The sequence below is a fragment of the Rhincodon typus genome, chromosome 3 (assembly GCF_021869965.1).
Source record: "Rhincodon typus isolate 14 chromosome 3, sRhiTyp1.1, whole genome shotgun sequence".
Taxonomy (NCBI): domain Eukaryota; kingdom Metazoa; phylum Chordata; class Chondrichthyes; order Orectolobiformes; family Rhincodontidae; genus Rhincodon; species Rhincodon typus.
Window position 1 is genome coordinate 73,379,988 of NC_063334.1, and position 18,307 is coordinate 73,398,294.

Consider the following 18,307-nt stretch of genomic DNA (forward strand, 5'->3'; position numbering starts at 1 on the left):
AGGTGCCTGGTCTCCATCACCCTTTCTTTGTGCCAGTGCCCTTGGCCATTTCTCCCTCACCTTTCTGCCCACTCCCTATGCAGCCCTCAGTCTTCAAGCCCACACTGAGCATGAAGTGAGCTCCAGCCAGATGTCACTTTTGGAACTGATTTGGGGTATCCAAAGCTGAAACCTCCTCCTGGGAATCGTCACTGCTGGTATGGGCAGTCGATGACTTGTCCACTAGGTCTCTGTCTCTGTGTTACGATGAATTGGTGCACCTGTAATACAGAAAGGACAGAAGGCCATACAGCCAATGGTTGAAGGGATGTTCCCTGCAAGGCACTGATGCCCTGGTTAATGTCAGCATTTTAGTGGAATGATGAGTGGTATTTACCCAGGTACCAGGATATGGATGTTTGAGAAGCCCCACAGGAACAGTTGCATTCCTTCTTACGAGGCCAAGGATTTTCTCCTCGTAAAATGTGAGGGCATGGATGTTTGGAACCTCCCACCCCCATGACCGTCTGTTGTTCTGCCCGATTATGGAGTGTCTTCTCCTGCAATTATGTAAAGGAGGTGGATGAGTAAGATACAAGTGTACAGCACAGCTGTTAGTGCTGGCGTATGTGGGGGTATTGTGTTGAGATGGTCTGAGGGAGTGAGGAGACACTGCACAGGGCATGCAGGGTTAGTGACCTGAGTACATAGGAGACAGGCAGCTAAGTGAGGGTAGGTGTTGCACTGAACAGCGGGTCAGTCAGAGCATGGACCGAATTAGGAGGTGAGTGCAATGGCATGGATAGAATGAGTGTGACGTGGCAGAGAACAGAGTATGGCATTTACCCTGGTGGAGTAGAGAAGGTCATTGACTTTCTTTCTGCATTACAGCCCGGTCCTCTGCACTCTGGGTGGCTGTTATGGATCAGACCAAACCCCCTCAAGATATATTAAGAAGATAGCCTAGACCCCAACTTTTCTTATTTTTAAAGACAAGTGTAAGGCATTGTGTTCTGGATGCAATTTGATTGGTCAAGCTACCAGCCTGGAATCAAAACATACTTTATTTTTACTCTATAGTTTAAATACAAATAAAAGAAAGAAGAATTAGAATAACTTAACACTACTGGAAAACTTAACAGAATGATAGATTATTTAACCAGTAAACAGCAACTATTCAAGTATAGTAACATCCCATAAACACATCCTTGGCAAAGGCAAATTCAGTAAAATAGATTGTCTCACATGCAATTTTAGCAGCAGGAAGAAAACCCCAGCTTTTAGCTGTAACAGAGAGAGGAATAAGAGCTTCCACCTTCCAGCTTCAAGATCTTAGCATCTGCTGAAAGCTAAAACTAAAAATCCTTGTTCTGTGGGTGTATGCCCCAACCCCTTCATGCTGCTTCTATTGTTCGAATGTAAAAAAAGAAACAAAGCTAGCCGGGCTCTAAGCAAACTGCCTGGTTCTAAGTTTACAATACTTGCTTTCAAAAATAGACATGACAGAACACATCCTTCTCAAAGGCACATCTCATAACAGTGGCATCGCTGACCAGGCTGGAACAGAGTGGTGCAGCCTCCTCTGGTGGGCCCCTGGGAAGAAAGTATCTCTTCACCGCACCACCCCGCCCACTTGAGATCTCCAGGTCCCTTTCTGAGAAATGTGGTCCCCTTCTGTGCCATCTGTCCTGACTGCTTGCATGACTAAACAGGACAACTGCCAAATGCCAGGTCTCTGCCCAGTGAGTAGATGGCATAGATACAAGGAAAGTTAATCTGACGGTGGATATCTGCTGAGTGGGAATGGTGTATGGTTAGACTGGGCAGAAATTGGACATAGTAAATGCCATAGGGATGGGAACGACATTTAGTTGGTAAGATACAGCAAGATAACATGCTCAGCCTCGCAGTGAAATCATTCCACCAAAATCAATGTGACTTGGACTTAGCCAAGAAAATGTAAGAATTGACCCTTGATTTATTCACAGAAGGAAACATTACAAATGTTTTTCTCTTCTTTAACCAACACCCAATATCCCAGAATTATTTCTGCACTTTTGAGTATCAATAAACTAAACTAACCAATCAATAAACGAATAATCTCTCAAAGAGACACTACAAAAAATCAAACCCTAAAGAAAGCTTTAAGTCATTATGATCATTTTTTGAACCAAACTGGAATTAATAACCAAATATCTTGAGAATCAAGTGAACTAATTAACTGAAGCAGAAACAGAAATTGCTGGACAAACCCAGAAACTGGCAGCATCTGTGGAGGGTAAGCAGAGTTAATGTTTCAAGTCCAGCTAACCTTCTTCAGAACAGGTCACTGAACCCAAAAAACACAAAATTGACATTACAGTATCATTGAATTCCTTCACCGTGGAAAGACGCCATTTGGCCCATCGAGTCCAAAGAGCATCCACCAAAAATGTACCTGCCATTAGACACCTTTCCTCCTGATGCAAATAATTATTTTTGTGACAGAGGCTTTGCTCATTGCACCTTCATTGGAGCTGTGATGAAAATGCATTTGCAGCCGCAAATTTTCAGTTCCTGTATGTTTTCTTAAATGAAGTATTGTTGCTTTGCTGTCATAGTATCCCTTTGAAGGGACAAAGAACTTTGCAATACTAAAACCTTGACTGATCTTTGTAATGCCCATCGGGCCAGGCTGCAGGGAAAAATCACTAAACTTAAAGGTGTTTCAATAAAAGACATACAAGGTTACTAATTCCTAGAGATACATATTTGACAGTCCCTATCAATACCTCACAGTGACCATCTTCATGACTGTGTCCACAGCTAATCATCAGAATCAATAGGTCTGACAGTGAGTTAATATATCAGGATAGACCAACTGATGAGCCTTCAAAGCACATACTACTTTTTCACTGGAAATAAAGGCCCAAATCTTCCAGTCTGCATAATCGGAGACCAGATGTAACCAGAAAACTGGGCGACCTCGGACATACTGACTCAGTGACTATTTGATAATTGCCCAGGAAGTTTAAATTTCTAAGGGCCAATTACTCTGCAAGTGGAACTCTCCCAAAATCTTCTCAACTCTTAAAACACAGGAGGTGACCTTGGAGGATTCTGACTCTTACCTTAACAGATAACTAGAAAAAGAGTTAGACAAGTTAAAAGCTACCTTCGCTCCTGGCTAATTATGAAATGGACCCTCCAATCAATCTCACTGACCCAGCTACTTCAAACCCATCCACCCCACCTCACCAACTCCTGATCCACCCTACCCCCTCAGCCACCTGACCAACCTGCCATCCAATCCCCTCAACCTCTTACCTACCATCCTACTCCCCTCATCATCCTACCTGCCACCCTATCTCCTCACGCACTTACTTAACATATGTACCTTCTATTGGTAGCTGTGTAAGAGACTTTAGGACCTTCAAACTTTTTTTCAAGTTTTGGAATATGGGAGCTATTGCCATAAAAGTGGGCTGTGGGTTCTGCAAAGTTCCACTCCGAGGCTGTTTTCATGGTTCAGTCCATTGTAGGTGTTCGGATGGTCTTTAATGAAAGGTTGGGCCTGAAAACACCTGGTAAGGTAGGTAGGCAACTTTAAATCAAAAGCAAATTACTGCTGATGCTGGAGCTCTGAAATAAAACCAGGAAGCGTTGGAGAAAGATAAGCAGGATTTATTCCATTCTCTTCTCAGTTTTCCCGTTGCATCTGTTCTGATGATGTCACCTTCCACTGGGTGCTTTAACACGTCTTTCAATTCCTCAGCTGAAGATGCCCCACCCAGGACAGGACCCGGCACGGTGTGTGACCCATTTCCTTCTGTGCTCACCCTTCAGAGGAGCAGTCATCGTCATCGGCAAATACTCACTAATGAATCTGATTGTCCACCTAGGAAATTCCATGTTACTGCTCATGGGTTTTGTCGGTTCATGTGTACCTGGTAAGCCTGATCCTACAGTCATGGCTCTGACTGCACATTTGACTGGTGGGATTGATCCTTGACCTCGAGATAACTGGCATTACTTTCTCTGGTTCCTTTTCCACACTTCCATTTGCCGACGGGTGTTCTCAAAGGCTTTTATCCCTTCATACAGGAGGTTCCTCCAAGTCAGTTTCTTCTGATCAAAGGTCTCCCACAAGTTGAATTTCCTGAGGGAAGCCTTCAGGGATTCTATGAAATGCTTCCTTTGGCCTCCTCTTGTTTGAGTCTAACCACTGTGTTCTTCTCTCAGCTGCCCTTCGCCTGTTCTTTCTGCAGGGTATTGATATCAATGTTGAAGTACCTGAATTCACAGGCAGCAAGGGCAGCTCTTCATTCCAATGATAGTTTTGCCTGTTGTCCACGAGTGTTCATATATTCTAGGCCTTGAGATTGAGTTGGACTTTGCTGTTCAGACTGCAGGTGGATGAGACACTGGGTGTGGTTGTCCAGCTAGGTTGGTGATGAAACAGGCTATTTTTAGGGCACCTTTTCTAGCTCCTTCCCTATGTGGGCTGAGCAGAACAGATCCTGAAGGGGGCTGCTCAGTCTCGAAGAAAGCTGCTGAAGTGCTCTCCTGTTCCTATTCCAAAAGTGAAATGACTAAGTTAAACTCCATTGCCAATGGCTCAGTCTGAAGCTAGGGACTTCTAAATCTATTAATCCCAACCTGCCACCTCCCACCGATCTCTGCAGGGCTTATATTGTGTGAGGGGGTGTTGGATTTATCTTGTATGGGACGTCTTTTGATGTGGGAATGATGTTGCACATCAGCAGACACAAAGTCCTTGATAGAAGGTAGATCCAGCTCAAATGGCATAGAAACCTCATGGACTGGGGATCTTCATCCTGCTGCCACCTTCATCCAGCATTGCAGCCATTGGTATCACATGAATATCTTCCACCTGAATCATCATTGGGGACTTATTTTGGAATATGCTATGTTTGGTTCCTCCCCTCTGCCCTTACCATTGTGGGTAGCCCCATCAGAAGTTGAGAACTCTTGATTGCATTGCTCTCAGGATCAATGGAGCATTCAAGCCTCTCCACCGTAACAAGGCGGCAACCCACGGAAAGGGACAGTGCATGAGCCACTGCATCAAAAAGATTATCCTCTGCCATCTCTTTTTGGTTTCCTTAGAAATGGGAAGGATCAATTTCCTTTCTATGTTTCCATGTCAGTTTCTATTTATATTTAGGTTGTGCATTGCTTCAGGCCCTTCATCTGCCTTTTCAAAATTCCATTCCTTTTGTACTGACCTTTGAAGTGTAATAACCCACCAGCTTGTGTCTGTTGCATTTAGCCCAATTTTCTCCAATTAAACCTTAATCCTTAAAACTACAAGTTATATTTGTAAAACTAAAACTTCAAATCGAAAACTCATGAACAATGAACCAAATATTCACAATATTGTGGAATCCCGCATACTGTGCAGGAACAAATTTACATGTCTTTGCAGTATTCCAATTCCAACAAACTAATTGCATATTGTTTCATTTCATAGAGTTTACTTGGAGCAGTAAATGTAGACATGATTGAAGCATTCAGAAGTAAACGAATGTGTTCCTGATTTTTCCTTCTCCTTCTCTCTCCATTTTTATAAATATCTCTTGGATATTGTGCCAGTTAATTAGGCTTAAGGGGAGTGATGCAATGATGGGGAGTTGGGGTGGGAATAGGGCATCGAGCATTCCTGTAAATGCATAGAATTGACCATCTATTGCACATACCACCTGGTCTTCTTTATCACTGATGTCAATGCACAGAAAATTGGGTTGATGTATATCAGGAAATCAATTCTGCATTACCCATTTTCAGCATTGGCAATAATTAAAATGATCCCAAATGTTATTAAGATTAGGATTATATATCCAGTGTAGGAGATAACACTTGAGGCACTCAACTACAGAAACTGAACAAGTCAAACTTTATTTTTTTGTGTATTATGGAATTCTTGCTCTGTTTTTAAGATTTTAATTTCATAATTCATTCTAAATGAGTGGACTTCATATTTTGTGCCAAATCCATTTATATGTAGCTATCCTGATAGAGCCCACTCCTTTTACGTGTCTGATTAGTGAGAAGATAATAGGTCCCATCTTTTGGGGTTCAGAACAATTGTAACCTTGTAGCAATGGGTGGAAAATTGTGCTTGCTACCCTACCTGATCCAGGCTAGAAGGATTTGTTGGGTGAAAAGTTTCGCTTGACAGCTGCCAGCTGTGCTATCCTTTCAGACTGCAGGTCCAGTTCCAGGAGGGGACAGAATTTTGTGGGAAACTTGGTGAATACAGCAGCTGATCACACTTCAACTAGCTGAGGGACAGGTAGAGTTGCTCCCTGGAGGCCTTAAAGGATAAGGCTACCTGCTGAGGGACTCCTCCTTCTGCAAGAAGACTGTCTTCTTTGTAGACTTTACTCCATCATCCTCTGATGTCGCTGCTGAAAGAAACTGCAACTGTAGCTCTCCTGATTGGGAACAAGTGGTGAACTCATAGGCCTTTCAGAAGTGCACAATGTCTTCTGAACGGTCAGCACCACTCCTTTCAGACTCCACTATCTTTTTCTGAATTCCTCCAAGAACCTGTACTTCCACCTACTTAACAGAGCAATGAATAATGTTACCAACACGGAAGAGATGTGGGCTACTTTACCTTTCGTCCCACGTCTTGACGGATTGCAACAAGATTTATTTTTGAGAGCATTCTTTTTTAACCCCTTGAGATCTTGGATTTTTGTGATTAGTTGCAAAATAGACTTTCTTGTAACTTTAAATCAAAAGAAAGGATAAAAATTTATTTTCACAGCATCTGAAATATAGTCGTGACATGCATCTTTCTCTCATTCACACAAGAAATAAAATTTCCAAAAATGTGGTACGCTGTTCAATTTCTTAAAGTCCTGAAAGCCAATATTACTCTTGTTCTTTAAGAAAGTCATCAGAAGTTACAGGACAAAAATCTTTCTTGTGGTTTTGGGTGAATTCATTATCAGTGGTTCACTTCAAGCAACAGAAGACTTTTCCCATCAAGGTGAGTTGAGCCCTACAGTGAAAGTTATAATTTTGCAGGTAAAACAAAGAAACTCCACTTGACTGCCTGTGATGGATTTTCTAGCAGGGTCCTTCCTTTCACTCGGTGAGATGCCTTCCCTTCAATCTTTTTACCCCTGACTGCTTCAGTGGACCACCCTGTGGACTAATAAGGTACTTCATATTCCTAGCCAGTATCTGTCATGTGAAAATAGTGTTGGTGGGCTGTATCTTCTCAGCTCCAGAGCGACATGGGAAGTGGCTGGGAAAATAGGGCAAGATCAGAAAAATGAAATTCTTGATGCTGAAGAAATGATGTTCAATTTTCCACCTAGTGTTTGAAAGTGAACTGAGGATCTTGCTAGTAAGTGGCAAAAGGCCCAGTTCCATGCATTTACATCTCATTATTACCTGTTCTCACCTCATTTACATGCAGTTTGCTATTTTCCCATGCAGCAGAGAAACTAGATTGCATGACATAGAAGTCTGCGCAAGTATCTGGCTGCTCCAGCTTTCCACTTACTTATCTGGGCTTCTAACTTGGCTTCAATCCCCACCATCGCAGGGCATTGTCCTTGAGTAGTGACTGCCAGCATTTTCATCCATGGAGGCTGGCATTGGACATGCACCAGTCTCAGACATCAACAGATTTGTGACACATTTGAATACAGTTTCCCACTTCAATGCTGTATTTGGAGTGCACTATCACCTTCCATTGCAATGCTGCTGCAATGGTGCTTTATGCATAGAGCCAGATACAAATCTTGTGTACTGGACCGAGGTGCACCTCAAGATTGTGATCTTTCTCTTTTAGCACTCACTCATTTTGATGTTCATAGTATCTCTGCTTTCCCATTTCATACTTTGCTACCTCATTCAGAACTTAGGGGCTCAGAGTACTTCTGTCTTGGCTTGCATCTTAGTGCAGATATAAAGCCAGACAGCTTGTCATGGTTATCAGTCAAGGGGACGGACATGTTACTGAATGGCTCTGTGCTAATTCAAGGTCATACCCACAACATGAGCCAGTAACTTACATCGCACATCATGTGCTTCAGCCAAATGCCTTTGTCTCAAAGTCTAAGGGGAGCAGCTCTTGGTCAAGGGGACCAGTTGGGTGTCACCATAGTCAGTCCAGGGCAGTGCCTAATCTCAGTCCAGCAGCATGGACACAGCCAGTTGGCTGCTTGGGACATTGAGTGTCATGGGTCCTGAATCATTACAGCCCAGGGACTGTCAGTTCTAGGCCAAGGTCAGTTCTGCAGTTCCAGAATAACCATGCAGGGGATTAGTGTAAGGCACTCAGGAGCTGCACAGAGAGTGGTCAGGGGTCCGGTTACTCGTCAGTAAGGGCTGTACTTTTGTCAGTCAGGGGATGGGCCATTGTCAGTCCTGGGGCTTTGTTCAATGTAAGCTGAAGTGTGGTAGGAAGTTGGAGATGTCGATGTTGGGGATTGGAGTCAGCATTCTGGAATGCAGAGAGACAATGATTGTGAAAGGAATACAACACAACATATAAGGGTGGGAGATGACAGTGCATTGGAGGGTACAGGTTACTACGTGCAGAGTGGTCATCCACAGTCATTACCACCCTGGCTTTGATGGTATAACAGTGTATCCCGATGGTTGGCATAGCTATGCCATAGGCCTGGGGTCGGGGGGTGATGTTGGGGAATGAAGACATAAATGAAGAGTTGGTTGGAAATGTGTGGAAGCTCAGAACTGATGGGCTTGACAGAGAGTAGAAAGTAGAAAGGAACATAAAGATATGCAGGAGGCCCCCTGTACTTACCAAGCTGAGCCTGTGACTCACTGTCTTGGCTTCCAAATTCATCCAAATTGCAAATGTGCAATGAAAATTAAAAGTGACTGTATCACACCCAGACTGGGAGAGGGAAATTTTTTTTGTCTGTTTGGATGGTGTCAAGCTTCTTGAATGTTGTTGGAGCTGCACCCATCCAGGCAAGTGGGGAGTATTCCATCACTCCTGACTTGTGCCCTGTAGATGGTAGAAAGGCTCACTCATGATGTGAGTTAATCACCACAGGATAGCTAGCCTCTGACCTGGTCTTGTAGCCACTACTTATATGGCTAGTCCAGTTCAATAGTCCATCTTCAATACCACTTTTTAAAAGTACAATGTCCATCTTCTTCATGAGCTCATAGGAATATGATGCAAATAGAACAATAATTAAAAAGGCAGTTTGACGATGCCTTTAAAGAGCTTTGGTGGGGGATTTTCTACTGGGTGCACATTTAAAGGTTTGTGAAAGAGAGGCTATTTATTAGAACTGTAAGGTTGAAAGGGCATGTCTGCTGTTAAAACAGTTCGATGATAATGTTGTGATCTGCTTGTTCTGCATATTAACTGCACATATCCATAATGCCCTCAACATCATGACTCCCAGTGCAAGTCATACATTTTTTCCATCTACATAGGCACCAGAAGCTTCAAACTTTTTGTTGCCATGGAGGCCCATGTACATTGAACCTTTTTGAAGAATTTTTGTCAAGTTAAAGTATTTGGCAAAGCCTCGGAGCAAAAACTACTAGAATACAGCATCACTATAGCTCACTGAATAGAACTGATGCATTGCGATAAAGTGGGGACAATATGATTTCACAACCTGGATTTGACTTTGAGATGTAGCTCTGGGTGAAAACATCAAATCCAAACCCATGCTTTTGTGCCTTCACGTAAAAACTTTGGAAGTGTTTTAAAAAAATGAAGAAACTGTAAAGGATGCATTTTTCATACTATTATCATAGAATCATAGAATCCCTACAGTGTGGAAACAGTTGGATCTTACAATTTCAGTTACAAAGAAAAACTTGCAACTGAAGAAAATGTTCAGAGCAAAATGCAGTAACCAGCCAGGATAATATGTTCTCGCTATAAAATAGCAGCTAGAAGGTTCTGTGAGGAAATGTGACACCATTTACACTGAACATGGCTGTCACAGCAGCACCTCCAGGAGTAACTGATACTTAACAATACTTTCAATGCTACCCGTATCTGGCGTACCAAATTTGATATCCAATGTAGATCCATTGATTTAAAATTATAGTTAAATAGCAAGTCATTTTGCAATTTGAGAAGTACAGAAATAGAGATGGTTGGAGCTTTTGACAGTACAGACTGAGGAGCTGGAGACAAACTGAGGCCTGGCAGGGAGAGCAGTTATAGCAGAACAGGTTTATACAGGTATTTTCATTACAGATAAACACATCAGCTTTTTTTTATTGAAAATAGACACGAATATAGACATGAGACTTTTAATAGATTGAAATCCACTTGTTGTTGCATATGCTGTCAGTTTCTGAGCATTAAAATTCTCTTGTGTGCATGTCATTCTGCCCTCCAACGTAGCTGGTGTTTTCCCTGAAATGTGTCTTTAAATTTTTCCAACAGAAGTCCACAAAGGGGGCTATTGTCTTGGATTACGTATTCAGACATACAAACCTGATGGAGACAGACTACTTTGGTTTGCGTTATTGTGACAGAAGTCATCAAACGGTGAGTAATGTATAAAGGTGCAGGGACTGAGGATTTGGGAAAAGAGAGTTGCTGTAATTTACAATAAAAATTAAAGTAATTTTCAATAGTAACATTTCAGCAATGATATTAACTTTACAATATTTTCCACTTCATCTCTGTGTTAAACTAGAAAAATTTCAGTTAAATAATTTAAAAACTGTATAAAACAGGGCATATAATTCTAAAGGTGGGTGCAGGGACAGAGGGATCTGCGTGGACAGAGGGATCTGCGTGCACAGATCGTTGAAAGTGGCAGAACATACAGAGAGAGCAGTTAATAAAGCACGCAATATCCTCAGCAAAAGAGGCATAGTGTAAACAATAGCAAGGAGGCAATATTGTACTTGTATGAGACACTTGTTAGACCTCAGCTGGAGTATTGTGTACAGTAACAAAAACAAAGTTGCTGGAAAAGCTCAGCAGGTCTGGCAGCATCTGTGAAGAAAAAATCAGAGTAACGTTTTGGGTCCAGAGACCCTTGCTCAGAACATTAACTCTGTTTTTTACTTCACAGATGCTGCCAGACCTGCTGAGCTTTTCCAGCAACTTTGTTTCTGTTCCTGATTTACAGCATCCGCAGTTCTTTCAGTTGTATTGTGTACAGTGTTGGGTGCCATGTTAGAGGAAAAATGTGAATGATTGGACCATGGGAGGAAACCGTAGCACCCAGAGGAAACCCATTCAGATGCAGGGAAAATGTGTAAACACAGGCTGGAATTGAACCTAGGACCCTAACACCATGAAATAGCAGTGCTAACCACTGAGCCACTGCCTGGAAATGTGGTGGAGGTAGGATGAACTGAAACATTCAAGGGAGCTTGTGTGGTTATTTGGATAAAAATAATGTTCAAGGGTATGGGGCAAAAGCAGGAAACTGGCACTATGTAATGATGTATATTTAAAGAGCCAATACAGGTATGATAGACCAAATGGCCTCCTTTTGCACCAGAACAATTCGTGGTTCTGTCAGAAAAACAATGACTCAGTGGCACAGTGATTATTGGGGTTTATGGTTAAGGAAAAAATGGTGGAATTATGCCCTTTTTTTACCATCCCCAAAAGGATTCCAAGTAAATATGTTTATAAAGGGAAAGCGAATCAAACAAACAAAGCTCTTATTAGGGAAAAGTTACTTCTCAACATCAGAATGTATTTACAACAACACGCACTCTCACACAAGAGAAGTTGACTACAATAGGCATGGTATGTTAAAACAGCTGAAAATGTCACTATTATGCTTGGGTCTTTTGAAACATTTCAGGCTTGATGATTCCATTTTAGTTCACTGAAGAAAATAAGTTTATAAGCTTCTGATGACAAATTTGCAGTGGTTTGCTACTTGTAGCAACAGGTTTCTGGCTTTGCTCCATCGAGGTGCACTTAAGTGCCTGTGCCAAAGCTGGCTGTTTGAATTGCTAGGTGAAAGCTAGGAACAATTATCCACCCGCAAGCAGATTTTAGATAGTGTTCTTTCTTTGTTGAGTTGGATTTCTTCCCTCTGAGTCTCTTTGTCTCCAAATCTGACTGAATGTGCTCTCAAAACATTCCTTCTCACAAGTTAGTTTCTATTACTTGATCATAGTGTCTGTTTTCCATTGTCTACACATGGTCCTTGAAAGAAACACAGAAAATAGGAACACACGTGGCCTGCTCAACCCTTCAAACCTGTTCTGTCATTCTATATAATTGTGGCTGATCATCCAACTTAATAGCCTTTTCCTGCTTTTCCCCTGTATCCTTTGACCCCAAGTGCTAAATCATAAAATGCTTTTTGTGGTGGGAAACTCTATAGGCTCACCATTCTCTGGGTGAAGACATTTCTCCTCATCCTAAATGGTCCACCCCATATTCTTAGATTGTGTCCTCCTAGTTTTGGATCGTTAGACTGTGACCCTGGTTCTGGATTTAAGCGTTGACACACAGCAGGTGTTTTATTATGTTATTTGTTTAATGAATGTGGGTGTCATTGACTGAACCAGTATTTATTGGCCATGCCTTGTTGTTTTGGAAAGGTAATGGTGAGCAGCATAGATAAGGTGAACTTGGGTAGGGGAGTTCAAAACGAAGGGGCATATTTTTAAGATGAGAGGAGAAAGATTTAAAAGGAAGCTGAGGGGCAACATTTTCACACAGAGGGTGGTTTGGATGTGGAATAAACTGCCAGAGGAAGTGATAGATGCAGGTACAGTTACAACATTTAAAAGACATTTGGACAGGTACATGAATAGGAAAGGTTTACAGGGATATAGGCAAATGCAGGCAAGTGGGACTAGTTTAGTTTGGGAAACTTGGTCGGTATGAATGAGTTGGACCCAAGGCTCTGTTTCTGTGTTTTCTATGACTTGATGAAGGTCAGATATCTGCTACTAGCTTAAACTGATTTAAAAAACACAAACACATCACATATTAAAAATAGTTATTTAATTGTGTCTTGTATGCTATAATCATTTAGTTCTGTCACTGGTGCTTCAAATTGTATTACATAAAATAGAGTCAATATTTTGATAAATGAAGTTTGATACTTTGTGTTTTATGATGACCACCTTCCTTTCTTGGTGTAGCCTGGAGTTTCATGTTTGGATCTTTCTATTCAGGTCCCAGTTTCTGCCATAGTACCAAAACAGCTGTTATTAAAGTTACAAATGACATTTATTATTGTCATAAAGGAAACTATATCTCCTCATTCTTCTCAACTTTTCTACAGCCTTTGACATGTTTTCTCATTACCAGCTATCTGCAAAACTTCTCATACATAACCCAGCTGAGTGACACTGTGTTTGGTTCCATTCCTACCTTTCTACTCATAGCTAGTGAATCACTGTATTAGTTTGTCTTCCTGCCCAAGTGTTACCTCTGCAGTTGTTCAAGACTCAATCTTCAGCCAACATCCTCCTATTTCTCACCTACATTCTGCCCTTCAGTGACATTATTGGAAAACAAAAGTGCATCAGTTTCCATGTGTCACTGATGACATACAGCTTCATTTCACTACCATCACTTGTCTCAACTCCTCCTCACTGTCTCTAGATCATCAGATTGTTTGTTTAACATCCAGTGCTGAGTGGGCAGAAATTTCTCCAACTGAAGATCTACTCATGCTCTTAGCTTTTATGTTTTTACCATTGTTTTTAGATTCTGCCACAAACTCTGTTCCCCAGATCCTGATCTTATCCTTCAGAGCTTGTAAAGGTGCACCCTCAGACCTCCTAAATAAAATCCTGATACTCCCTTCCTAACAGCACTGTGGATATACCTAACCTACATGGACAACCGTGGTTCAAGGTGGCAACTTTCTATCACTTTCTTAAGGTCAGTTAGGGACAAATAATAAATTTTGGTCTAGCCCACATTCCATGAATGAATAAAAAAATCTATGCTGTCATGAATACTAGATTTCCACCTGTGTAACATTGCCTAACTCTGTCCGTACTTCAGTTTATCAGCAGCTGAATCCCTCATCCATGCCTTTGTTTCTTTTAGACTTGACTAGTCTAACACAGTTTTGACCTGTATTCTCCCCTGTGTAAACCTGATGACATTCAAGTGCTGATGCTTCTGTTCTAACTTGTACCAAGTTCCTTCAATGATCATTCAGTACTTACTGAATTACATTAGCTTGGGTTAAGTCGTGCCTTGATTTTAAAACTTTCATCCTTGCTTTCAAGTCGTTCCACACTCTTGCTGCTCCCCATCTCTAAAACCTCCTCCATCCCACAATCATCTGAGATTTCCATGCCTCTCTTATTCTACCTCTGGTGCATGCTTGATTTTAATCACTCTTTCATCAATGGCTCTAACTTCAGTTGCCTGAGCCCTAAATTCTGGAATTCCGTCAATAAATCTTCTTGCCTTTTTACCTGTCATTCCTCCTCTAAGAAGCTCCTTAAAAACCTACTTTTTTGACCAAACTTTGGTAATGTGCTCTAGTATCTTCTTACATAGCTCACTGTTATATTTGGTGTTATACCTTTGCGATACTTAGCATTTTAATACCTTAAAGGGGCTATGTGAATACAGGTTCTTGTTATTGAACAACTCCGCTTCTTCCTGGAAGAAAGGCCTGAACTGTCCCCATCCATCACCACCATCTTCTGCCTGGCTAAGCTCATTCTCACTCTGAACAATTTCTCTTTTAACTCCTCTCACTTTTTTCAAGTCAAAGGCATGGCCCATGGGTTACCGCATGGGCCTTAGTTACGCCCGTCTCTGTGTGTGGTATGTGGACCATTCCTTGTTTCAGTCCTATTCCAGCCCTCACCCACAACTTTGTCTCCGGTATATCAATGATATCATTGGTGCTGCTTCCCTCTCTCATCCGGATTTGGAAAAGTTTATCAATTTCACTTCCAATTTCCACCCCATTTTCACCTTTACCTGGTCGATCTCTGAGTCAACCCTTTCCTTCCTAGACATGTCTGTTTCCATTTCTAGAGATAGGCTGGCCACCAATATCCACTAAAAAACCTGCGGACTCCCACAGTTACCTTAACTATACATCCTCACACCCTGTTTCCTGTAAAGACTGTATTCTACTCTCCCAGTTCCTCCGTCTCCATCACATCTGTTCTGATGATGTCAACTTCGACAAGGGAGTTCTCCGAAATGTCCACCTTCTTCCTCAACCAAGGATTTCCCAGCATCATAGTTAACAGGGCCCTCAGCCAGGTCCAACTCATCTCCCGCACTTTGTCCCTCACCCCCTCTGTTCCCTCCCATAGTGATAGGGTCCCCCTTGGCCTCACCTACCATTCCACCAGCATTCACATCCAGAGGATCATTAGTGCTATTTCCACCACCTCCAGCTGGGTGCCACAACCAGACACATATTCTCCTCCCCTTGTCACACTGACACAAGGACTGTTCTCTCAGGGACCCTGGTCCACTCCTCCTTCACTCCTAATGGCCCCCTATAGCCCCTTGGCACCTTCTCCTGAAACTGTAGAAGGTGTAACACCTGCCTGTGGACTTCCTCCCTCCTCAGTATCCTTGGGCCTAAACACACCTTCCAGGTGAAGCAGTGCTTTACCTGCACTTCCCTCAATCCAGTCTACTGCATTCGCTGCTCACAGTGTGGTCTCCTCTACATTGGGGAAACAAAGCATAGACTGGGTGATTACTTTGCAGAACACCTATGTTCTGTCCACAAAAAGACCCTGAGCTTTCTGTTGGCTGCCACTTCAACACACCACGCTGTTCACTGGCCAATATCTCTGTCTCAGGTTTGCTGTAGTGCTCCAGCGAAGCTCAGCGCAAGCTGGAAGAACAGTACCTCATTTTCCACTTGGGAACTCTATTGCCTTCTGGACTCACTCAATATTGAGTTCAATCGAGCTTGAGGCGCCTTCTCCTATGTCCTTAACCAATCCCCACACGCCAGGCCTTGTTATCACATGGTCTGCTATTATCCACTGCCATTGTTAACCACTAATATTCCCCTTTAGTAGCAATTCATTCTCCTAGGCTGACTGTTATCCTCTCCTTTGTCTGTCCTACTGTGTTTTACTCCCTTTGGGCTCTATGTCCATCTATCATTTACTCCTTACCCCTCCCCCACCCTATCTTGTATATAAATACCAACCTTTTCCCAGCTACCATCACTTCTGAGGAAGGGTCACTGAGCCTGAAATGTTAACTCTGATTTCTCTCCAGGTGCTGCCAGACCTGCTGAGTTTTTCTAGTAGTTTCTATTTTTGTTTCAGATTTCCAGCATCTGCGGTTCTTTCAGTTTTATTTCTTGTTATTGAAGCTAGGGCTTCAATCTACTGTTTAAAAAGTGTTTCAGAGAACTATTGTCCATTTATCAGGATCGTGTCAGAAGACCATGATAAAGCAGTGGAAGAAAATCATGAGTTAAATACCTGCCCTCTGAATAATGACCTTACATCTATTTAAATGCATGCTTCAAATCTAACCAAATCATATATCGGTGGTGAACATGGGAGTTCTTGTCTATGGAAAGATTTCATGTAATTCTGCTGTGACATGAGTTTTTATTTATTTCTGAATCCATGTATTTTGGTATGATTCCATCTAAAAGGAACACACTGATTTGTCCTAACAGCAAATCTTTATTTTACACAGTACTGGCTGGATCCCACAAAAACACTTGCTGAACACAAGGATCTTATAAACAGTGAGTAATGGCTTCAACCAATTTTTGCAACATGCATCTGCTGCTTTACAGGGCCAGTTAAGCTGTGATGGACAGTTTAGGAACGGCTGTCACTGTGTATTTTTATGTGTCCTAGCATGACATGGTCAAAAAAATGCAGATCATTTTGACTTTCACCAGACTGACTCGATATGTTGGGGCTTGAATGAAATGAGAAATGTGATATATCAATTACCCGACAAAATTTTATGACATTGGGCCTACAGCCCAAAAACTATTCAAATTATTTCAAAGTAAATTAGGTATTCCTATAAATGTCACGATATTAAGCCAAGCTCCATTCTGCATTTGTGGTGGATGTTAAAGATTCCATGGCACTATTTGAAGAATCTCAAAGAGTTCTGCTCAGTGTCCTGCCCAATATTTACTCCTCAATCTGCAACAGATAAGCAAATTAGAAGGTCTTTATCACTTTGTTGTTTGTGGGAATTTACTGTATGCAAATGGATTGATGTGCTTTTCCGTGACAATTGTGACTAAATTTGAAAAGTACTTATTTGGCTGGTTATAAGAATGGTCACTGGACTTGAAGTGTTAACTCTTAATTATTTCTCTCCATGAATGTTGTTGAGCCTGCTGGATTTCTCCAGCAATTTCTGCTTTTGTTTCAGATCTCCAGCATCTGTAGTTCTTTGTTTTATATTGATGTTTTGAGATATCCTGTTGTTGTGAAATGTAATATTTCAATACAAGTCTCTTTTTCATAAGCATTCTGAGCATATTTTGTACAAGTTGCCAGAATATTCTTTATTTCTGTTTCTAAAGTAGGTGATAACAATATTACTTTAACATGAACAAAGCAAAGTATTTGGTTGAAAGAGTTCAGAAAAGATTTACAAGGATGTTGGTGGGATCGATGGGGTTGAGCTGTAGGGAGAAGCTGAGTAAGCTAGAGCTACTTTCCCTGGAACATTGGAGGCTGAGCGGTGATCTTATAGAGGTTTTTAAAATCCTGAAGGACATGGATAGGGTGAATAGCCAAGGTCTTTTTCTCAGGGTAGGAGAGTCCAAAACTAGAGGGCATACGTTTAAGGTGAGAGGGGAAAGATTTAAAAGGGACCTGAGGGGCAACTTTTTCATGCAGAGGGTGGAGCGTGTATGGAATGAGCTGCCAGAGGAAATGGTGATGGCAGGTACAATTACAGCATGTAAAAAGCATCTGGATGGGTATATGAATGGGAAGGATTTAGAGGGATATGGGCCAAATGCTGGAAAATGGGACTAGATCAGTTTAGGATATTTGGTCAACATCGCCAAGTTGGACCAAAGATTCTGCTTCTGTGCTGTATAACTCTATGACTCCAAGACTGAGATGAAGCCAGGCTTACATTATTAAACTGGTTTGTTTCAAAGTAAGACACCCTACTATTCTGAGTCATTTAATTAAATCTTTACAATTTATCGCTAATAATACAGAATAAAGAATATGCTGGACAACACCATGCCAATAGGGTATGAAATTGACTTAAACAAGATTTCCGTTCCTGAGATGCAAGAGGGAAAATGATGGGAAATTAGGCATATAATCAAGTGATAGCAGGAACTGCCGATACTGGAGAATCTGAGATAACAAGGTGTAGAGCTGGATGAACACAGCAGGCCAAGCAGCATTAGAGGAG

The 18,307-nt window shown here is 41.8% G+C and overlaps 1 protein-coding gene across 2 annotated transcripts in view; it reads left to right on the forward strand.

Moving 5' to 3' along the window:
* The window catches only part of epb41l4a (erythrocyte membrane protein band 4.1 like 4A), a 242,889-nt gene that overhangs the window by 94,187 nt on the left and 130,395 nt on the right, over window positions 1–18,307 (forward strand). For both annotated transcript variants that reach the window (XM_048595332.1, XM_048595333.1), the window contains exons 3-4: window positions 10,391–10,495; window positions 16,598–16,649. In XM_048595332.1, coding sequence (XP_048451289.1) covers window positions 10,391–10,495; window positions 16,598–16,649 — 157 coding nt within the window. The remainder of the gene's footprint in view (window positions 1–10,390; window positions 10,496–16,597; window positions 16,650–18,307) is intronic.